This window comes from Mobula birostris, chromosome 5 (assembly GCF_030028105.1).
Source record: "Mobula birostris isolate sMobBir1 chromosome 5, sMobBir1.hap1, whole genome shotgun sequence".
NCBI lineage: Eukaryota > Metazoa > Chordata > Chondrichthyes > Myliobatiformes > Myliobatidae > Mobula > Mobula birostris.
Genome location: NC_092374.1, coordinates 104,684,043 through 104,708,808, shown reverse-complemented (window position 1 = coordinate 104,708,808; position 24,766 = coordinate 104,684,043). Strand labels below are relative to the sequence as shown.

General features: G+C 41.2%; 1 protein-coding gene across 1 annotated transcript in view; it reads right to left on the bottom strand.

Moving 5' to 3' along the window:
• LOC140198395 (contactin-associated protein-like 5) overlaps positions 1–24,766 on the bottom strand; it is a 1,369,276-nt gene that overhangs the window by 6,849 nt on the left and 1,337,661 nt on the right. The window contains exon 24 of the mRNA XM_072259488.1: positions 20,111–20,182. Coding sequence (XP_072115589.1) covers positions 20,111–20,182 — 72 coding nt within the window. The remainder of the gene's footprint in view (positions 1–20,110; positions 20,183–24,766) is intronic.

Below are 24,766 nucleotides of genomic sequence, written 5' to 3'. Positions count from 1 at the left end.
GTTCCACTCGTCTCTTCTGTACTTTCATTTAATTTGCTGTGCTCGGCTCCCACCGCTGATTGGGCTGACGGAATGAGGCAAAACACCGCCAAAGCTAGACTTTTAAACAAGTGTTGCCAACCTGTGAGAAACCTTGCTCCTGTTCTCTGCTTCTGCTGCTGACTGGGCCGCTGGAGTGAGCCCGAACGCCCGCAAAGCTCTCCTTTTAAAGCTAGGCCTCTACTCTCTGGAGAGAAGGAGGATGAGAGGAGACATGATAGAGGTATACAAGATAGTAAGAGGAATAGATAGTGTGGATAGCCAGCACCTCTTCCCCAGGACACCACTGCTCAATACAAGAGGTAAGGGGTGGGAAGTTCAAGGGGAATATTAGAGGAAGGTTTTTTTACTCAGAGAGTGGAATGCATTGCCTGAGTCAATGGTGGAGACAGATACACTAGTGAAATTTAAGAGACTATTAGACAGGTATATGGAGGAATTTAAGGGGGGGGGGGTTATATGGGAGGTAGGGTTTAAGGGTCGGCACAACATTGTGGGCCGAAGGGCCTGTACTGTGCTGTACTGTTCCATGCTCTATAAACAAGTGTTGCCCACCTGTGAGAAACCTTGTCACTGTGCTCTGCTTTTGCAGCTGACTAGAAGCTGATTGTGTCTAGAGTACACCAACTGCTAAATGCTGGAGAAAGCTCTAACGCAATTAGTGTAATTTGCAAGATACCTGAGTGGCCTGCAGTGAGTTCTGCAGTCACTCAGCTTCTCCAATGTCCACAGGGTTCCCTAGAAATAATATAATGTGCTTATTTTTAGTTATTCAGAGATACAGCATGGAACAGGCCCAATGAGCCACGCCACACTGTCCAGCAACCCACCTATTTAACCACAGGACAATTTACAATGATCAATTAACCTACTAACTGACAAATCTTTGGTCTGTGGGAGGAAACCAGAACACCCAAATAAAACCCAAGCCTTCATGGGAAGCACATATAGGATGCCAGAAATGAACTTGCATTTCCAATGCCCCAGCTGTAACAGCGCCATGTACCACAATTTTTCCATCATGTCGGATGGTGAGTGAAGGATAAAGATCAAAGATTGTATCCATTTTATGCCAATAACGGAGGCAATGTGCAACTTGTGGTAAGGTTAGATTCAGAGGCAGCATTGAGAAAACAACAGCTGTATTGTACACAGAAATAGTTACTCCTACGTGTTTCAGGTTGGAAATTATTTCATACAGAGAAGTTCACTACTCTGATCTAACCCAGGTAAAATCACATGATCTGCTCTTAAAAGAAAAACAAGTCTTTGTGGATTCATTTTCTTGATCTTATCATTGAAATTTCATTTACAAGATGCTTTGTACTGGACAGTCTTTAAGTAACCAGAATTTGTTAGAGAGAATGTTATACATCTTATTTTAGTTGTGGAAAGCACAAACACATCGGTTAACCAAAGTACAAGAAGAATGCAGTGTTTCTATGTGGGGGGGGGAGAGAGGGGGAATATTTGTTTATTTTGTCTGTGTCCATGTGTTATTTTGACTGTCCACAAACATACAGTAATAACATTAAAGGTTTCCTGTCTGCATTTCTGTCAAAGACCTTTAGAATTTCTGATTGTTAAAAATTATTGAGTTGGCTAAAAGCCCTCAGAAAGAACACATACACACTCACTCACACACACACACACACACACACACACACACCCACCCCCCAATACCTAGTGGCCACTTTACTCGGCACATCCGTACCCAGCTTATTCATGTAGAGTGGCATGCAAAAGTTTGGGCACCCCTGGTCAAAGTTTTTGTTACTCTGAATAGCTAAGCAAGTAAAAGATGAACTGATACCTTTGCTCATTGCAGTCAAAAAGTTCTATTCAAAAAGTTCAAAGGAATATCTAAACAAGTCTGATGCATGTTGGAAACAAGTCCTGCGGACTGATGAAGTTAAAATAGAACTTCTTGGCCGCAATGAGCAAAGGTATGTTTGGAGAAAAAAGTGTGCAGAATTTCAAGAAAAGAACACCTCTGCAACTGCTAAGCATAGGGGTGGATCAATCATGCTTTGGGCTTGTGTTGCAGCCAGTGGCATGGGGAACATTTACTGGTTGAGGGAAGAATGAATTCAATTAAATACCAGCAAATTCTGGAAGTAAACATCACACCGTCTGTAAAAAAGCCAAAGATGAAAAGAGGATGGCTTCTACAACAGGATAATGATCCTAAGCACACCTCAAATCCACGATGGACTACCTCAAGTGGCGCAAGCTGAGTGTTTTGCCATGGCCATCACAGTCTCCCGACCTAAACATCATCGTGAATCTGTGGATAGACCTCAAAAGAGCAGTGCATGCAAGACGGCCCAAGAATCTCACAGAATTAGAAGCCTTTTGCGAGGAAGAATGGGCAAAAATCCCCCAAACAAGAATTGAAAGACTCTTAGCTGGCTACAAAAAGCGTTTACAAGCTGTGATACTCGACAAAGGGGGTATTACTAAGTACTGACCATGCAGGGTGCCCAAACTTTTGCTTCTGGCCCTTTCCTTTTTTTGTTATTTTGAAACTGTAAAAGATGGAAATAAAAAAGTTTTCTTGTTTAAATATTAAAGAAATATGTCATCTTTAACTTTATGCCTTTTGGAAATCAGTTCATCTTTTAGTCGCTTAGCTATTCACAGTAACAGAAATTTTGACCAGGGCTGCCCAAGCTTTTGCATGCCACTGTAAATATCTAAGTAGCCAATCAATGCATAAAAACATGCGGACACCTTAAAGAGGTTCAGTTGTTCAGAACAAACATCAAATTGGGAAATAAATGTGCTCTAAGTAACTTTGGACCTGGAATGATTGTTAGTGCCAAACAGCGCTATTTGAGTATCTCAGAAATTGCTGATCTCCTGGGATTTTCATGCACAACTGTCTTTAGAGTTTACAGAAAATTTGGTGGGAGGAGAAGATGGCAGCGCGCCGTGCAGTGCGCAGCTCTCCGGTGAAAATTGACGTTGTATCTGTTAAATAGGGGCCGTGGACATTTCTGATTTGATGGAGAATGGACATGAAATCACGGAGGAACATCTGGAGAAATTTCTGAAACGCCCGTCGGCTGCTGTTGTTACTGTGTGGTCACGAATCTTTCGGCGGGTAGGCCTCAAAATCCCCGGCCTTGCCTGCTTTTGGCGACCGAGAGAGAGGTCGAATCGCTCGGACAGAGATGGCGCTCAGTACTCGGTGTCGGAAAGCTGATCAGAGCTCGAAGTTTTCGGATGACTCAGAGTCGGATTGTGGTCGGCATGGCAGGGAGTTTTTCTTCCCTCTCCCGTCTGCGTGAGATGTGGGACATTTGAGAAACTTTGAACTTTACTGTGCTCACGGACCTTCTTCATCAAGTTATGGTATTGTGCACTGTTGTAACTATGTGTATAATTATGTGGTTTTGTCAGTTTTTTCAGTCTTGGTTTGTCCGGTGTTCTTGTGATATCACACCAGAGGAAATAATGTATTAGCATGCATTACTAAATGACACTAAAAGGGGACTACGTGTCTTCATAATCTAAATGGTGCAAAAATCAAAAAAACCTAAGTGGCAGTTCTTTGGTGAAAACATCTTGTTAAAGATGTAGGTCAGAAGAGAAAGTTCAGGCTGGATCAAGCTGAGAGAAAGGTGACATTAACTCAAAGATTCAGGATTCAAGATTGTTTCCTGTACACAAGTGTGAAGGAGAATGAAATAATTGTTACTCTGGATCCAATGCAGCACAAAACTACACAAAAGAGAAGAACACAATCATAATAATAAAAGTCACAGTAAATATAAATATACGAGGTAGCTTGCCTACGTAGATTGATTTTGTGTCCATAGAGACACATTACAACAAATGCATAAGAGCATCTCTGAACATACAAAATGTCAAACTTTGACGTGGATGGGCGACAGCAGCAGAAGACAGTGAAGAGACACTCATGGTGTACTTTATTCTGTCTAATAAAATGCCCACAGTGAGCATCTGATGCTAAGATGGCTTGAAGGGGTAGATTTTGAGATGATTTTATGAGGGTGAGAATCACAAACATGGTGAATTGCTACAAAAGGTAGTCTGGGGTGGGAGTGGGGGTGGGGGGGGGCAATACTGGAGATCAAAGACCAAAGGTCGATCAGAAGGAGAGAAGGCCTAATGTTCAAACCATGGAGGACCAGAAGTCTATCCTGGAGTTGAATAAATTTCTCTGTGTGTGGGTAGGAGGGATAGTGGGAGGGAGAAAAGGGTTTGTGTTATTGTTATTTTGTTGCTCATTACAGTGCCTATAAAAAGTAATCACACCACCCACCCAGAAGTTTTCATGTTTTATAGTCTTACTACATCGAATCACAGTGGATTTAATTTGGCTTTTTAACGCTGATGAACAGAAAAAGACTCTTGTATCAAAGTGAAAACAAATTTCTACAAAGTAGTCTAAATGTATGACAATTATTAAACACAAATAATTGATTGCAATAATTACAAACCCCCTTCAAGTCAGTATTTAGCAGGTGCACCTTTGGCAGCAATTACAGCCTTGAGTCTGTGTGGATGGGTGTCCAGCAGCTTTGCACATCTGGACACTAATTTTTCCCCATTCTTCTTTGCAAAACTGCTCAAGCTCTGTCAGATTGCATGGAGGTCATGAGTGGTCATTTCAAGTCCACCCACAAATTCTCAGTTGGATTCAGGTCTGGACTCTGACGTGGCCATTCCAGGACATCAAGTTTGTAATTTCAAAGCCATTCCTCTATAGCTTTGGCTTTATGCTTGCGGTCATTGACTTGTTAGAAAACAAATCTTCTCACAAGTCGCAGTTCTCTTGCAGGCTGCAATCAGGTTTTCCTCCAGGATTTCACTGTATCTTGCTGGATTCATTTTACGCTCTACCTTCTCAAGCCTTTCAGGGCCTGCTGCAGTGAAGTATCCCCACAGAATGAAGCAGACACTGCTAATGCTTCATGGTAGGGATGGTATGATTTTGATGCTTTACATAGCCTTTATTCTGATGGCCAAAAAGTCAGTTTTGGTTTCATCAGACCATACAACCTTCTTCCAGCTGACTTCAGTCTCCCACATGCTTCTGGCAAACTCTAGCCGAGATTTCATGCGAGTTTTTTTTTCCAACAGTGGCTTTCTCTTTGCCACTTCCCCATAAAGTGCAGCTGGTAAAGTACCCAGGCAACAGTTGTTGCATGTGTAGTGTCTCCCATCTCAGCCACTGAAGGTTGTAACTCCTCTAAAGTTGTCTCTTGGTGATCTCCCTCACTAGTATCCTTCTCACATGCTCACTCAGTTTTTGAGTATGGCCTGCTCTAGGCAGATTTACAGCTATACCATATATTTCTCATTTCTTGATGATTGACTTAACCGCACTCCAGGCAATATTCAGTGACTCGGAAATGTTCTTGTATCCATCTCCTGACTTGTGCTTTTCAATAACCTTTTCACAGAGTTGCTTGGAGTGTTCTTTTATCTTCATGGTGTAGCTTTAGCCAGGGTACTGACTCACCAAGTTGGACCTTCTTCTTCTTCTTCTTTTTCTTCTTCTTCTTCTATTTCCGGCTGTTTAGACACAGCTAGGCGTATTACAGCCCTCCGCAGGATGTATAATTATAGAACTTCAAGGAACTCAAATTCTCGAATACAACCTCACGTATAAACTGAATAATAGACTCTTCAATCAGATGTTGGTTCTCTTGATGGCCAAACAAAGATTTAATAGAAAACCAAAATAAATTTAAGCCAGATCGCCTCTTGAACAACATGCTTCTTTCAATTTAGTATCGACTACAGCTCAGCAAAACATGCTGGACTGTCTCTGGACTACCACAGTCACATAATCCAGTAGGATGTTTTCCTATTATCTTTAAATAATAGTTTAACCTACAATGCCCCAACCTAAGTCTTGTAAATTTCACCATATCTCTACGACTTAAAAGGTAACAGTCTGAGACCTTTTTAACTAGTGGGTGACTAGAAAAATAATGCCTGCCCCTTAATTTATTTTTCCAATCCTCCTGCCACTTCTTCTCCATACCTTTTTTAATGCTACTTCTCAATTCTACTCTGCATAGGGGAATTCTAATTTCTACTTGACTGCTCTGTAAGGAAGACTTTGCAATGCCATCCACAATTTCATTTCCCTCCATCCCAGCATGCCCAGGTATCCATGAAAATCTAACTGCACAACCCATCTTCCCTACTCTAAACAACACTAAGAGAATCTCAATAACTATGTCAGGACGAACTTTTGATTTATTCCCTTTTATAGCCTCTAAAGCAGTAGCAGAATCCGAACAGATGATAATCCTACATGGTTGAGAGTCTTCTATCCACCATAAGGCCCAGAGGATTGCTAATAATTCTGTCACAAAGACGGAAACACCATCTGAAACCCGGTGACCAATCTTAACTCCACGTTGAGACGCATACATCCCATATCCTGCCCTAATGCTCTCTGGGTCCATTGAGCCATCAGTAAAAATCTTCAGATAAGATCCCCATTTATTATTTCAATATTCATTTGTGATCAACTCTGATGAAATTGCACTGCTTCCTTGAAGCTGAAAAAGGAGGAATAGGTCTACTTCTGGTTCTGGAAAGAGCCAAAAAGGGATGGGCGGCAAGCAAATTTGATCAATTATGCCTTCCTCAGTCAGTTTCAATTTCACAGCCCAGTTATTAACCAAATCTAAAAATGGGTATCTTTTAATTTTACTTTGGCACTCCGACTTCCCCTGCAAAAGACACTTTGATGGACAGCTGTAACTGAACCCATTTAGTTTTACCAATACTGCAGGCCCAACTGAATTCGCCTTAAATGCAGAGGCACTTCTCCCATCTCCACACATAATGCCGGGACTGATGTTCTAAAAGCTCCACAACAGCGTCTAAGTGCTTTGGACTGCACAGTGTCGAGTTTTCCAAGCACTGCCATAGTAGTAGAATCATAAGCAATACAACCATAGTCTATAACTGATCTAATCATAGCTAGATATATTAAGTACATAGTTTCCCATCCTGCTCCCCAGTCACATCCAGCAATACTTCTCATAACATTTAAAACTCTTTCACACTTTCCAATCGTTTTATCTATGTGAACCCTCCAAGTAAGTCTTTCATCAAACCAGATGCCTAAAAACTTGAACACCTTGACTCTTTCTAGTGGAGAATCATATAGACTCAATTCACAATCAGGGATCTTTCTTCTAAAGCCAAAAATCATATATTTGGACTTAGAAGGAGAAATCCTGAAACCCCATTTATTAGCCCAGTTTTCAACTGATCTTCAAGCCTTTTGTACTTGCCTTAATATATACTTGATGTTTCTTCCTGTTTTTCAGATTGCACCATCGTCTGCAAACAATGATTTGCCAAATCCTGTCCCTACCTGATCAAAGATATCATTTATCATGACATTAAAAAGAACTGGACTAATGACACTTCCTTGAGGGGTACCATTACCTATTTTAACTGACTTGGAGCTTGATCCGCCTATTCTTACTCGAATTTTCCTTTCCTTAAGGAAATCTTTGATCCAATTAAACATTCTAGCTCTAATTCCCGCATCATAGGGTTTAATTAATAAGCCATCCTCCCACAGTGAGTCATACACTCTTTCAATATCTAGAAATACACTTTCCATTACTTCTCTATTTTGAAATGCTTTTTTAATATCCTGATCTAAAAGGGCAACAGATTCCAATGTTGATCGTCCAGTTCTAAAACCACTTTGATAGGCAGCAAAATGTCCCTTATTTTCCAAAAAATAAACAAGTCTGTTGATGACCATTCGTTCCATAGTTTTACAAAGCATTGACGCTAAAGCTATGGGCCGATACGAACTAGGACTAGATGCGTCCTTACCTGGCTTTAAAGCTGAAATACTACCGCATGCTTCCATTCTACTGGTAATTTTCCTTCTTTCCACACTAAATTAAACAATGTTAGAATTTATATTAATACAGAGTCATCTAAATGCTTAAGCAATTCATAACACAGTCCATCCCTACCAGGAGAATTGTTTGAACCTGATTGGACAGCATCCTGCAATTCCTGAAAGGAGAAAAACAAATTTATGGAGCTATTATCATCCAAACTCCTGTCCAATTTCCAACTTTCCTTTAACATAATTTCCTTTCTCAAATCACCTAACTCTCCAGAACTGTGTAACGCTTGGAACACCCCTACAAACATATCAGCCTTTTCCTTATTGGTTACAGCTTCAATATCTCCTTCCAGCAAAGCTGGGGTAGATGATTTCCTATATATCCCTGACGTTCTGTGAATGATCGTCCATAGTTGCTTTATAGATGTCTCAGGGCCCAGGGTTCCACAAAATCTTCTCCAACTATCCCTCTTTGCATTTTTAATTACTCCCCTTGCTATTGCTCTTTCCTTTTTATACTCCATAACATTATCTAACACGGGATACTTTCTTAATTTCCTGTAAGCTCTATTTCTGTTTCTTACTGCTATATCACAATTTTTATTCCACCACAGAACTAATGCTCGAGCCTTAAGTACATTCCGTAACGGAATAGTCAACTAAGCAACTTTATGAATTATAGAACAGAGGCATTCATTCCAATCGTCTATGGAGCCCTCGCTATTAATCACTTCTATTATATCCACAGCTTTCTCCTGGTGCTCATCCCAATGGGCCAAAGAAAAGTTATACCTAGCAGACCTCTCCTGAACTTCTACTATCAAATTTCTACCAAATCTACATAATATAGGATAGTGATCACTTCCTAGTGTGTATTTGTCCATAACGTCCCATTCCCCAACCCTAGCTAAGTTTGAGGAAGTGATAGATAAGTCTAAGTGACAAGTATTCTTTACAATATTAAATCTTGTAGGCCTTCCGTCATTTAGCAGTACCATGTTGTATTTATCTAGAAACTCCTCTACTATCGCTCCATTACTATCTTTACTTTCACTACCCCATATAGGATTATAGGCATTGAAATCTCCAACCCAGATTACTGGGGATTTTACCTTATTCATAATTTCATCCAAATCTGATAACATCATATTACCTGGATTATAAAAGTTAAAGTTATTTGACCACAAGAGCTTCAAACCTCCACAGCCACAATTTCAAGGTTAGATTTAAAATCAAGTCTTCTAAAATGGAGTCCTGTTTTTATGAAAGTTGCACACCCTCCACCAAATTTACCTGTTCTGTCAGCTCTCAAACTGCCATATCCAGGGATCACAATATCTAAATGAGGCTGTAACCATGTCTCCTGTATACAGATTAAATCAGGCTTGTCTTTAAAAGTTCCAACAAATCTTTTTTAATTCTTGACCATTTGCAGATAAACCTCTTGCATTCCATTGTAATATTAAAAACATCCAAATACTAATTATTTGCCTCTTCAACCACATAAAGCTCCTCCGCACTCTCTGATCCCGACAGCTGGGAAGTATTTAGTGATTGTTTGTCTGTCATATACTCATGTATTTTTTCCGGCGAAATCTGTTTTATATCAAGGAATCTCTCTGCAGCTCCAACAACTACTTTTATCATATCCGACCTCTTGGTTGAAGTTTTAGCCCCAACCAATACATCAACAACAAACGCCAAAAAAGACTCTTTAGTCATCAACAACATGCCTGAAGGAACATAGTTGGAGAACTCGGAATGAACTGACTCCTCATCATTCCAATCTTTTCCTTACTTATCCTTTGCTCTCCATCAACTTTCTTTACTGTTTCAGCATATGATATTTTTTGTTGGATACGAACTGCTTTGCCTTACTAAAATACTCACATCCTCTGAACGCCGCTATATGGTCTCCTCCACAGTTACTGCACTTAGGCACTGCTGCCTTATATGCTTTAATATCATGATCCTCTCCACATCTTCTTTTACCTCGACATGAACCAGCAACATGTCCAAATCTCTGGCAATTATAACAGCGCAAGGGAGGCCTAATGTATTCTCTAACTTGATAAGACTTGCATCCACGATAGACTCTAGTTGGAAGAACATCACCTGCAAAAACCAGAACAGGAGAATCCCAATTACCACCTTCTCTCGATTTTAATTGTTTGGCTTCCATCACTCGACCACCTTTAATATTGTCCAAAATTTCCTTTACAGTCATGCCAAACCAAATACCATACACTACCCCCTTAACTCCCTTCCTTTCTTTCGGAGTAATACACTCCACTTTCACAACCAATTTTCCCACCATCTTAGCACTGTTATATTGGTCAATATCTTTGTAACAAATTTTCAGCAATCCATTAGATAAAATCTTGGCCTGGAATCCTTTACATATTTGGTTCTCTAATGCTGCTGCCACTTTCAAAGGATTAAGGGCTCTAAATCCTCCTTCTCCTTCCTTCTGACCTTTAATTTTATAAAGAACTATAAATTCCTCCAATTCACCCATTTTCCTCAATTTGTTGTCCCCCATTACTTCAGGCCTTTCACTTGATGCACTCCTTTTTTTGGCTACCCTTACTTCTGGAGTATTCCACAGTCTCCCACCTTCCCCCTTCAATCTCAAGCCGCCCCCCCTCCCTTTTGCAGCCATAGACTACAAACTAACCCTTTCCAAACTACAGGTGTCCCCCCCCCCGTTCGAACGTTTGCTTTACGAAACCTCACTGTTACGAAAGACCTACATTAGTTCCCTGTTTTTGCTTTCAGAAGGTGTTTTCGCTGTTACAAAAAAAAAAGCAGCGCATGATAAAAATAGGCGCGCGCCGCGAGCAGCCGCTCTCCCCGGGATTCAGAACTGCATTTTCACCGGCATTGCTTAAACACGTGCCTGTGAGCAGCCATTTGCAAGATGAGTTCTAATGTATCGGAAAAGCCTGAAAGAACTCATAAGTGTGTTGCACTTAGCGTAAAGCTAGGCATAATCGTGGTGAATGAAGCAAGGACAAAATGAGTTTGGCTTGTGGAAGTTGACGAAGATGATGCTGAAGAGGTTTTGGCATCGCATGACCAAGAACTGATAGATGAAGAGCTGATGCAATTGAAAGAGGAAAGGATAACAATCAAAACCAAATGCAGTAGTGAACTGAACATGAAGCAACTGCGTGAGATTTTCGCTGCAATGATAAAGTACGACTTTAATTTTGAAAGGGTCCGTTAGTTTAGGGCATATTTGCAAGATGGTTTGAGTTCTTTCGAAGAACTGTATGATAGAAAAATGCGCGAGGCTTAGCAGTCAAGCATACTGTACTGTCGTTTTTCAAGCCTTCCACAGCAGACGATGAACCTCGACCTTCGACATCAAGGCGGGCAGTCATAGGAGAAGATGAGCTGCCTGCCCTAATGGAAACAGATGACGAGACGACACCCCAATGTCCCACCACTTCAAACCCCAGGCCGTGGACAGATAGTGATTCGCGGAGAATGCAGCAGTAGCCGGGAGGCACACAGCACATCTTTAAGAAAAAAGCCGAGATAAACATGCTAATTAATTAGGTGCTGCCCGACATGTAATTGTCGGCCCAGATCAGAGGCAACACAATTGGCAATCGCCTCTCTTCTGGGTCTACAATTATGTGCTGGGCGGCAGCATGGTTATCTCCGTTTTTTTCTTAAAGATGTGCTGTGTGACTCCCGGCTACCGCTGCACCCCTGCATGCTTCGCGGATCGGTATCGGGTCGCTGCCCAGAGGGTGGGGGCCACTGCACCACCCCAACTCCGACGACTCAGTCTCACACACCATCATCAGTGTGCTCAGCGCTGTCCCAATTCCGGTAAGTGATACTACACTGTGCATACATTATTTCCACTTTATATAGGCTGTGTATTTTTATGTTATTCGGTCAAAAACTGAGTGACCATGCAAGAAGGGGGCTAGTGAGGGAGGCCACCAAGAGACTTATCAAGCTTTAATGTTTCTGTGGTCTGATGAAATCAAAATTGAGCTTTTTGGCCAAGCAACACTATACACATCATCAAAAACATATTATTCCTACCATGAAGCATGATGGTGGCTGCATCATGCTGTGGGACGCTTACGTACAGCAGGCTCTGGAAGGCTTGTAAAGGTAGAGGGTAAAATGAATGCAGTATTTGTTTTCCAGCAAGACAATGACCTCAAGTATAACATCAAAGCTACACTGGGAACGTTTAAAAACTAAAGATAATATCCTGGAGTGGCCAAGTCAGAGTCCCGACATCAATCCAATTGGAAATTTGTGGCTGGACTTGAAAATGGCTGTTCACTCACGACCCTATGCCATCTGACAGAGCTTGAGCAGTTTTATAAAGAAGAATGGGGAAAAATTGCAGTGTCCAGATGTGCAAAACTGGCAGAGGCCTATCTACACAGACTCAAGGCTATAGTTGCTACCAAAGGTCATCCACTAAATTCAGACTTGAACGGGGTGAATACTTATGCAATCAATTATTTTGTGTTTTATATTTATAATTAATTTATATTACTTTGTAGAGATCTGTTTTTACTTTGACATGAAAGAGTCCTTTTTCTGTTGATTAGTGCCAAAAAGCCAAATTGAATCCATTGTGATTCAATGTTGTAAAACAATAAAACATGAAAACTTCCAAGGGACACACACAAAATGCTGGAGGAACTCAGCAGGCCAGGCAACACCTATGGAAAAAGTACAGTCGAAGTGTCAGGCCGACCTAGGTTAATCACTTCTGCTTATATTAATAAACCGGTATTCCTCTATGGATTTCCTATCTAAATAACTTTCCAAGTATCCTTTAAACATTGTAATTGTTTCTGCCTCTACCACCTGCTCTGTTAACTCATTCCCAATAAGCACCACCATTTTGTGTGGGGGAGAAAACAAATCCCTCAGATCCCCTTTAAATTTCTCCACTGTCGTCTTAAATCTATGCTGTCTAGTTCTAGATTCCCCTGCCTTTCAACAAAAAAACTATCAATTTATCTTATCTCAGTCCCTCATTATTTTATGAACGTCCCTCAGCCTCCTGTACTCCAGTGAGTATAAACTCAGCCGAGCCAATCTTTGCTTTTCACTAGAATCCACCATTCTCGGGGACACCTTGGTTAATCTCTATTACCACATCCTTCCAGCAATGTGGTGGCAAGAAATACTTTCCAAGTTCAGTCTAACCAACGTTATGGATTGCTGCAACATGGCATCTCAACTCTTGCAGTTTCAATTGACTGCTGTAGGGTGAATGGTGGTTGATTATGTAAATAAGGAATTTGAACATGTACAAGGTTACCAATTGATCAATATCTGCATATGTTAGTCAATTCTGTATAAAATTTGCACATTTTGTTCAAACTTCTGAACAGTGTGGTGACAATGGCGATGTTGTTCTCATTGTGCACAAGTAAATAAAAGTATGTTTGAGGAATGAACGTGAGCTTTAAAATTCCAGTTCATCGGCAATGAGAGAACCAGCAACTTTCCCATGCAAGATGTACTGCATATAAACACCTCTGTAATATGCCACATGTTACAGATCTCTAGTGAGGAGAGACACACCCAACACCACACTCATCCCGTCATCAAGCTCATTTTGGATCCAGATTGTTAGCATGTCCTGGATTCCTTAATTCTTAACCTTCTGGAACTATTTATCATATAGAACTTGGTCAAAACCCTTATAAGGTCCATGTAAAACGTGTTTGCTATGCTTTCTGCATCAATTTTCTTAGTTACCTATATATTTGCTTATAAAGAAAAAGAGAATTGTGCAAGAAGTAGTATGGGTCACAATATTTCATGAGCAAATTGATTGTGTCTATTAAGGTGACTGACAATGTATGTACAGTACCTGTTGAGAATCTCAGCTTTATATTCAAGCTATCAAATCTTTTCAAAGTAGGCTGACTTAAATTGAACCAATGTAGCAACCAGCTATTGGCAAATGACTATACCACTGCCACTCTTGCATGTAAAGAAGTCATCAACAGGAAAAGAAAGATAGGTTTACAGCAGCTTAGGAATCCTTCGAGTACAAAGGTATTATTTCAATGGCAGTGCTTTATGAACAGAAGGGATTGTGGAAGTCAGCAATAGTGTTAAATTTGAGAAAATGCTTTATGTAGACCTAAAAATCAGTAACTGTGCAATAACCAGCAAATTAAGAGCCATAAGAAGCAACAGTATTCACACTCCAGACTGCATAATTATTGGACCATAAAGGACAGGAGCAGAATTAGACCATTCAGCTCATTGAGTCTGCTCCACCATTCCATCATGGCTGATATACTGCATAACTACTTATAAAGTGCAGGCAAAACTAACAACTTAAGAAAATACATAGAACATGGAATAGTACAGCACAGCACAGGCCCTTCGGCCCACATTAATGTGCCAACCCTCAAACCCTGCCTCCCATATAAGCCCCCAACTTAAAATCCTCCATATACCTGTCTAGTAGTTTCTTAAATTTCACCACTGTATCTGCCTCCACCGCTGACTCAGGCAGTGTGTTCCATGGATCAACCACTCTCTGAGTAAAAAACATTCCTCTAATATCCCCCTTGAACTTCCCACCCATGATCATAATCCATACTCTCTAAACCAGGCAGCATCCTGGTATATCTCCCCTGTACCCTTTCCAATGCTACCACATCCTTCCTATAGTGAGGCAACCAGAACTGGACACAGTACTCCAAGTATGGCCTAACCAGAGTTTTATAGAGCTGCATCGTTACCTTACAACTCTTAAAGTCTATCCCTCGACTTATGAAAGCTAACATACCGTAAATTTTCTTAACTAGCCTATCTACCTGTGAGACCACTTTCAGGGATCTGTGGACATGTACCCACAGATCCCTTTGCTCCTTCAAAATACCAAATATCTTGCCATTTGCTTTGTACTCTGCCTTGGAGTTTGTCCTTCCAAAGTGTACCACCTCACACTTCTCCCGGTTGAACTGCATCTTCCACTTCTCAACCCACTTCTGCAACCTATCAATGTCCCTCTGCAATCTTCAACAATCCTCTACACTATCTACAACACCACCAACCTTTGTGTCATCTGCAAACTTGCCAACCCACCCTTCTACCCCAATATCCAGGTCATTAATAAAAATCACGAAAAACAGAGGTCCCAGAACCGATCCTTGTGGGACACCACTAGTCACAACCCCCCATTCCGAATGTACTCCCTCCACCATGACCCTCTGCCTTTTCCAGGCAACCCAATTGTGAATCTACCTGGCCAAACTTCCCTGGACCCTATGCCTTCTGACCTTCTGAATAAGCCTACAGAGAGAAACCTTGTCAAATGCCTTATTAAAATCCACGTAGATCACATCCACTGCACTACCCTCATCTATATGCCTGGTCACCTCCTCAAAGAACTCTATCAGGCTTGTTAGACACGACCTGCCCCTCACAAAGCCATGCTGACTGTCCCTGATCAGACAATGATTCTCTAAATGCCCATAGATCCTACCTCTAAGAATCTTTTCCAACAGTTTTCCCACCACAGACATAAGGCTCACTGGTCTATAATTACCCGGACTATCCCTACTACTGTTTTTGAACAAGGGGACAACATTCGCCTCCCTCCAATCCTCCGGTACCATTCCCGTGGACAACGATGACATAAAGATCCTAGCCAGAGGCTCAGCAATCTCTTCCCTCGCCTCAAGGAGCAGCCTTGGGAATATTCCGTCAGGCCCCGGGGACTTATCCATCCTAATGCATTTTAACAACTCCAAAACCTCCTCTTCCTTAATATCAACATGCTCCAGAACATCAACCTCAGTCCATATTGTCCTCATACCGTCATCAAGTTACCTCTCATTGGTGAATACCGAAGAGAAGTATTCATTGAGGACCTCGCTCACCTCCACAGCCTCCAGGCACATCTTCTCACCTTTCTCTCTAATCGGTCCTACCTTCACTGCTGTCATCCTTTTGTTCTTCACATAATTGAAGAATGCCTTGGGGTTTTCCTTTACCCTACTCGCCAAGGCCTTCTCATGACCCCTTCTTGCTCTTCTCAGCCATTTCTTAGGCTACTTTCTTGCTACCCTATATTCCTCAACAGACCCATCTGACCCTTGCTTCCTAAACCTCATGTATGCTGCCTTCTTCCACCTGACTAGATTTTCCACCTCACTTGTCATCATGGTTCCTTCACCTTACCGTACTTTATCTTCCTCACTGGGAAAAAATTATCCCTAACATCCTGCAAGAGATCTCTAATCATCAACCACATGTCCATAGTGCATTTCCCTGCAAAAACATCATCCCAATTCACACTCGCAAGTTCTAGCCTTATGGCCTCATAATTTGCCCTTCCCCAATTAAAAACTTTCCTGTCCACTTTGATTCTGTCCTTTTCCATAATAATGCTGAAGGCAAGGAGTGGTGGCCACTGTCCCCAAGATGCTCATACACTGAGAGATCTGTGACCTGACCCAGTCCGTTACCTAATACTAGATCTAGTATGGTTTTCCCCCTAGTCGGCCTGTCAACATACTGTGACAGGAATCCGTCCTGGACACACTTAATAAACTCTGCCCCGTCCAAACCCTTAGAACTAATCAGGTGCCAATCAATATTAGGGAAGTTAATGTCACCCATGATAACAACCCTATTATTTTTGCACCTTTCCAAAATCTGCCTCCCAATATGCTCCTCGGTATCTCTGCTGCTACCAGGGTCCTATAGAATACTCCCAATAGAGTAACTGCTCCCTTCCTGTTCCTGACTTCCACCCATACTGACTCAAAATAGGATCCTGCTACATTACCCACCCTTTCTGTAGCTGTAATAGTATCCCTGACCAGTAATGCCACCCTCTCCCCTTTACCCGCCTCTCTATCCCTTTTAAAGCACTGAAATCCAGAAATATTGGGAATCCATTCTTGCCCTGGTGCCAGCCAAGTTTCTGTAATGGCCACTACATCATAATTCCATGTATGTATCCAAGTTCTCAGTTCATCACCTTTGTTCCTGATGCTTCTTGCATTGAGGTACACACACTTCAGCCCTTCTACCTTACTGTCTTTACTCCGTTCATTCTGCTTCTCTTTCTTCAAAGCCTCTCTGTATGTTAGATCTGGCTTTACTCCATGCACTTCTTTCACTGCTTTATCGCTCTGGAACCCGTCCCCCTTGCAAATTAGTTTAAACCCTCTTGAACCATGCCAGCAAACCTACCTGCAAGGATATTGCTCCCCCTCGAGTTCAGGTGCAACCCATCCAATCTGTACAGGTCCCACCTTCCCCAGAAGAGATCCCAATGATCCAAAAATCTAAAACCCTGCTCCCTGCACCAACTCCTCAGCCACGCATTCAACTGCCATCTCCTCCAATTCTTACCATCACTATCACGTAGCACTAGCAGCGATCCTGAGAACGCCACCCTTGAGGTCCTGTTCTTCAGCCTTCTGCCTAGTTCCCGAAACTCACACTTCAGGACCTCATCCCTCTTCCTGCCTATGACGTCACTGCCAAAATATATCAGGACTTCTGGCTTTCCCTCTTGTACCAGGATGTCGTGCACCCGGTCACTTGTGCACTTGCTTGTTTTCTTGTTCCTGGTGAAAACTTAGAGTTTATAAAGGTCACTTGGCCTCAGCTTTGAGACTAATGAGGAGTAACAAGATTCTCAAGTATATTATTTATTTATTATTATGATTGAATTTTTTTATATTTGCACTGTTTTGTATTGAATGTCAGTATTTGTGCAAAGTTCTTCATTGATTCTAATGTATTTCTTTGTTCTACTGTGAATGCCTGCAAAGAATTAAATCTCAGAGTTGTATATTGCAACATATATGTACTCTGATAATATATTTACTTTGAACTTTGAAGTAATGAGATCTACAACTTTTGGAGTCCACAAATTACAATCCTTCCATAGTCAAAATCAAGTTTATTGCCATTGACGTGCATAAGTACGTGTATACACAGGTACAATGAATAGCATACTTGCACACTGTCACATGCATATAGCATCAGAGACACTGCATTCACAAGAAAAACATGAATTGAATATAAATTATTTAAAATTATATATGAAGAAAAGCACAAATAGAACAAAAGCAAATATTCATTGTAGTGTAAAGTGGTTATGGTTTTGCTATATGAGGCAGTGATTAGGACTGTACATTCACTCGTTGTTCTAGATACTCCATCTTGAAGGCATAGCCTTACAGCACACCCTGCTGAAAGTTATTAGAATGTCATGTATTTCAATATGATCACCTCTCACTCCTTTCTCCATTTTTATGTTGAAGCTATTGATGAGAGATAGTAGTTTCTCTATAGAGCTTTTAACTAACTATCTCAAAGTTCTTCCAGTTAAGATGGTGCCATGTTGCAATGACTGCCAACGTCCCCCTCAGATTTTGCTGTTCTTTTAGCTTCATACAGATGGTTTTCAGGACAGAAAGAGGAGATGGGATCAGATCACAGTTTAGGGACAGAGATGAGGGGGAGTTAGAGATCAAGGGTAGTAATGAAGAGTCTGGACAAGAAGAGTTCGATTGTGGTTGAGCTTCACTGATCCCAGAAGTCATGTTGCAGGCACTGAGGAGACCAGCAATCTCTAGGATGGAGAATGGTCCCAGATTAGAAGTTCATACAGGTAGTGAGTTCCAGGTATGGGTGGGAGTCATGAGGACTGCAGACCCCACAGGTTACTGATGTCAGAGGTCCATGCAAGTCCAGAAGTCAAGATCCATGTTGAGTCTGGGAGTAGGGACCCAAAGGTCAAGCCCGATGAAGTCTGGAGGGCAAGGCCAGCGGTTGAAGACCCAAGATCGAAAACTGAAGGTAGAGGCCTGAAGAAGTCATGTGGGTCAGAAGGAGTCACGAAATCCTGGGTCACCTGAAGGTTAAATCCATGATCTACACCTTGGGGTGAATTCTAAAGTTGGAGGCCTGAGATCTGCAAGTCCGAGAATCCGGCAATAATGTTTGAAGGCCCAGAGCTCTGTTGATTAGTCTGCTTCTGAATAATAACATAAATCATTCCATAGAGATGCACGTGTACATTTTATTCTGCCGCCAAAACTCATTTCATTGTCTCAATAGAATTAATTTCAAAGGCTAAGAACAATTGGGGATAATATACAGACCATCTATTGTGACAGACTCCTGTCAAATTATCATGTAGTTTATGCTAAATCAGCTTTTCATGTTTCAAAATATAGTTATCATTGATTGAGTTAGTTCTAGTGTTGTAAATGCAGTTATGTTATGTTTGTTATTAGACAGGCTTTGAGAACACCTGTGTATTTCTCTTTTAATCAGAATCAGGTTTAATACTGCTGACTGTGTGTTGACCTTTCCTTTACATCGGCAGTACAGTGGAAGTGTTACTGTAAGTTTTAATAATTCTGTACATCTGTGCACAATAAATTGCATAAAATATTGGAGCAGCATGATGGAGGCACTAGTGTGATGAAGGACCTCAGCCTGAAATGTTGACTGTTTTCCTGCTGTCTGACTTGCTTGTTTTTCTCAGCCGAGTGTACTCCAGTTTACAGAGTAACAATGTGTGTGTTTCAACTATCGCAGCAACGGCAAAAACTTTGGAATTTGCTATCAAGGCCTTTAATAAAATTACTGAAATATCTACTTAAAGTCAGCTTAGCACTGTCATAACATGTATAACAGTGATAGAACTAGCACCTTTTCCAAATAATTTGGCTTGACTTTAAATGTAGCGTCATCGACATTTCCCTCATCACAAACTTCAAAGCTAAACGAAGCGTATTATTGGATCACTCTGCTCAGAGCAGTCTCGACCTATGTTTATCATTGGTTTTGAAGGCGTTTGGCTTTAACCCAACTTTTAACCGTTTATGAAGTACCATCAATGCAGTGAAATATTCCAGGGCTTTTATGAGGAGTGGTTGTCAAAGAATATTTGACACTGAACCAAACAGGATGACCAAAGACTTAAGAGCAGAGGGGAACAAAAAGATGTCAGGGGAGAATTCTAGAGCTTCGCAATGAGCCAGTTGAAAGGATAGTCACCAACAGTCGTGTGAATAAATTCAGGAATGTGCCGATGACCAAGTGATGAAGATCCTAGGGGATTTAGGGATCACCAGAATAGGTAGTCTTGAAAATGTTTTAAAACCAGGTTTCAAATAAAACAATTTCATAGCTAGTTCATATTCTTACCTCCAATGACAGCTGAGTCACTTCTGACTGAATTTTTTAAAGGTTCCCCCACATCTATTGCTCCTGAATGATCTGCATTTGAACAAAAAATTATAATTAGAGGTTAGCACAATGTAATTCGTTAAATACCAAGTGATTTTTGTTCATCCTTTTAACAGAGCCACATACAAAAATTCTTTGGAAGTCCAGAGTAACACATACACAATACTGGAGGAATTCAGCTGATGAAGCAGCACCGATGGAGAGGAATAAACAGTCAATATTTTGGGCCAAGACCCTTAGAGGTGACTACATTCCACAGTTCTTTTTGCTTTTTATTTTTCATTTTGCTTTTCTTTCTCATTTAAAATAATTTTTGCCACAGAAAAAAACAAGAGAAGAACCAACAAATAGGACGAACGTAACCAGCAGATCTCACTTTGACAGCAGCCAATTCTTTAGCAAACACCAAGAGATTTTGCTTGTTCAATTAACAATGCACACAATAGGTTCTTCTCTATACCGGGAAGACAAAATGCAGTCTGGGTAACCCATTTAACAACTACCTCTGTTCAGTCTGCAAGATTGACTGTTTTTTTTCAGTTTCTTGCTAACTTAAATTTATAGTCTGTTAGTTTTCTGACTTAATCCTCTTACGTGGTTCCTATGCAATCCAAGTTCAAGGAATGGTGCCCTAGAAATTCAGAATCAGAATCAGGTTTATTATCACCGGCACGTGACATGAAATTTGCTAACTTAGCAGCAGCAGTTAAATGCAATACATAATCTATCAGAGAAAAGTAATAATAATAAATAAATAAAATAAAACATAATAATAATAAATAAATAAAATAAAACATAATAATAATAATAAATAAACCAGTAAATCAATTACATATATTGAATAGATTAAAAAAGAACAAAAACAGAAATACTGTATATTTTTAAAGAATGAGGTAGTGTCCAAAGCTTCAATGTCCATTTAGGAATCAGATGGCAGAGAGGAAGAAGCTTTTCTTGAATCACTGAGTGAGTGCCTTCAGGCTTCTGTATTTCCTACCTGATGGTAACAGTGAGAAAAGGGTATGCCCTGCGTGCTGGAGGTCCTTAATAATGAACGCTGTCTTTCTGAGACACCGCTCCCTAAAGGTGTCCTGGGTGCTTTGTAGGCTAGTGTCCAAGATGGAGCTGACTAGACTTACAACCTTCTGTAGCTTCTTTTGGTCCTGTGCAGAAGCCCCTCCATACCAGCCAGTGATGCAGCCTATCAGAATGTTCTCCATGATACAACTATAGACATTTTTGAGTGTACTTGTTGACATGCCAAATCTCTTCATACTCCTAATGAAGTATAGCCGCTGTCTTGCCTTCTTTGTAACTACATCAATATGTTGGGATCAGGTTAGATCCTCAGAGATCTGGACACACAGGAGCTTGAAGCAGCTCACTCTCTCCACTTCTGATCCCTCTATGAGGATTGGTATCTGTTGCTTCGTCTTACCCTTCCTGAAGTCCACAATCAGCTCTTTCATCTTACTGACGTTGAGTGCCAGGTTGTTGCTACGGCACAATTCCACTAGTTGGCATATCTCACTCCTGTACGCCCTCTCATCACCTTCTAAGATTCTACCAACAACGGTTGTATCATCAACAAATTTATATATGGTATTTGAGCTATGCTTAGCCACACTGTCATGTGTGTATACAGAGTAGTGCAGTGGGCTAAGCACACACCCCTGAGGTGCACCAGTGTTGATCGTCAGCAAGGAGGATATGTTATCACCAATCCACATAGACTGTGGTCTTCCAGTTAGGAAGTCGAGGATCCAATTGCATTCCCAGTTCGAGAGATAAACATGCCATCTTGTTACACAAGAACATCAAAGCAGGATAGGCTATTTTGCATCTCAGGTCTTTTCTACCATTCACTTTGATAGAAACATAGAAACAAAGAAAATAGGTGCAGGAGTAGGCCATTCAGCCCTTCGAGCCTGCACCGCCATTTATTATGATCATGGCTGATCATCCAACTCAGAACCCTGCACCAGCCTTCCCTCCATACCCCCTGATCCCCGTAGCCACAAGGGCCATATCTAACTCCCTCGTAAATATAGCCAATGAACTGGCCTCAACTGTTTCCTGTGGCAGAGAATTCCACGGATTCACCACTCTCTGTGTGAAGAAGTTTTTCCTAATCTCAGTCCTAAAAGGCTTCCCCTTTATCCTCAAACTGTGACCCCTCGTTCTGGACTTCCCCAACATCGGGAACAATCTTCCTACATCTAGCCTGTCCAATCCCTTTAGGATTTTATACGTTTCAATCAGATCCCCCCTCAATCTTCTAAATTCCAACGAGTATAAGCCCAGTTCATCCAGTCTTTCTTCATATGAAAGTCCTGCCATCCCAGGAATCAATCTGGTGAACCTTCTTTGTACTCCCTCTATGGCAAGGATGTCTTTCCTCAGATTAGGGGACCAAAACTGCACACAATACTCCAGGTGTGGTCTCACCAAGGCCTTGTACAACTGCAGTAGTACCTTCCTGCTCCTGTACTCAAATCCTCTCGCTATAAGTGCCAGCATACCATTTGCCTTTTTCACCGCCTGCTGTACCTGCATGCCCACTTTCAATGACTGGAGTATAATGACACCCAGGTCTCATTGCACCTCCCCTTTTCCTAATTGGCCACCATTCAGATAATAATCTGTTTTCCTATTTTTGCCACCAAAGTGGATAACTTCACGTTTATCCACATTAAATTGCATCTGCCATGAATTTGCCCACTCACCCAACCTATCCAAGTCACCCTGCATTCTCTTAGCATCCTCCTCGCAGCTAACCCTGCCGCCCAGCTTCGTGTCATCCGCAAACTTGGAGATGCTGCATTTAATTCCCTCATCCAAGTCATTAATATATATTGTAAACAACTGGGGTCCCAGCACTGAGCCTTGCGGTACCCCACTAGTCACTGCCTGCCATTCTGAAAAGGTCCTGTTTATTCCCACTCTTTGCTTCCTGTCTGCTAACCAATTCTCTATCCACATCAATACCTTACCCTTAATACCGTGTGCTTTAAGTTTGCACACTAATCTCCTGTGTGATAATGGCTATTGGCCCATGGCCAATCTATCTGCTCTTATATCTTATGGTTTTAGTAGGGTCTTGATTAGTCAGGGCGTAAAAGGTTATGGAGAGAAAGCAGGAGACTGGGGTTGAGAGGAATAATAAATCAGCCATGATGGAATGGCAGAGCAGACTGGATAGGCCATATGGCCTAATTCTGCTCCTATATATCATCCCAGGCTGAAATTCCTCTTTTTGTGCCAGTTCCCCATAGCCCTCAATTAACCAATCTTTCAAAAATAAATAAAACATGGAACTAAGTACACTACAGCATAGGGGCAGGCTCATTTACCTACTATATTCCACCAAACTAATAAAGCCAAAGAGCCTTCTTTAATTGATATCCCATCCATCATCCTAATTCATCATCTCTACCACCAGTGCACAGCAACTGCAGACTAGATGATGTAAAATTAACTTCTTAACTAGGCAACCTTGAAGAACTTTCTAAAATCCAAACTTCCAATAACAGGTATACAAATTATGAAGGGTATAGATCAGATAAATGCACTGAGGTTGGGTGAAACTAGAACAAGAACAAGAGGTGATGGGAGAAAGCTGGAATATTTAAAGGGAACTTGAGGGAACAGGAGGTAGAAAATGTATGACAAAAGGACAATTTTACAATTGTCATGGGGGATTTTCAGTATTCACGTAGATTGGGAAAATCAGGTTACCGCTGGATGACTGGAGGGGGAATTTCTAGAATGCCTATGTGATGGCTTTTTAGAGCAGCTCATGGTTGTGCCCACTAGGGGATCAGCTATTCTGGATTGAATGTTGTGCAATGAACCAGAATTGATTAGAGCGCTTAAGGTAAAAGAACCCTTTGGGGCAAGTGATCGTAATATGATCAAATTCACCCTGAAATTTGAGGAGAAGCTAAAGTCAGTATTACAGTGGAGTAAAGGGAATTACAAAGGCATAAGAGAGGGGTTGGCCAGATTTGATTGTAAAAGAATACTGGCAGGGATGATGGCTGGAATTTCTGGCAGCAATTCAGAAGGCACAGGATATATACGTCCCAAAGAGGAAGAAGGAAAGATGACATAACAGTGGCTAACGAGAGAAGTCAAAGCCAACATGAAAGCGAAGGAGAGAGGATATAATAGAATATAAATTAGTGAGAAGTTAGAGGATTGGGGTAGTTTTTTAAAAAAATCAAAAGGCAGCTAAAAAAGCCATTAAAAGGTAAAGATGGAATCTGAAAATAAGCTAGCCAGTGAAATTAAAGAGGATACCAAAAGCATCTTCGAGTATATAAAGCGAAAAAGAGAGGCAAGAGTGGATTATCCGACCACTGGAAAACAATGCTGAACTGAACTGAATACGTATTTTGAATCAGTCTTCATTGTGGAAGACACTAGCAGTATAGTGGATGTTCCAGGTGTCAGGGAGTACGAGGTGTGTTAACTTTGCATAACCAGAGAAGATTCTTGTGAAACTGAAATGTCTGAAGGTAGATAAGTCACCTGCACCAGATCGTGTACACCCAAAGGTTCTGAAAGAAGTGGCTGAAGAGATTGTGGAGGCATTAGTAATGATCTTTGAAG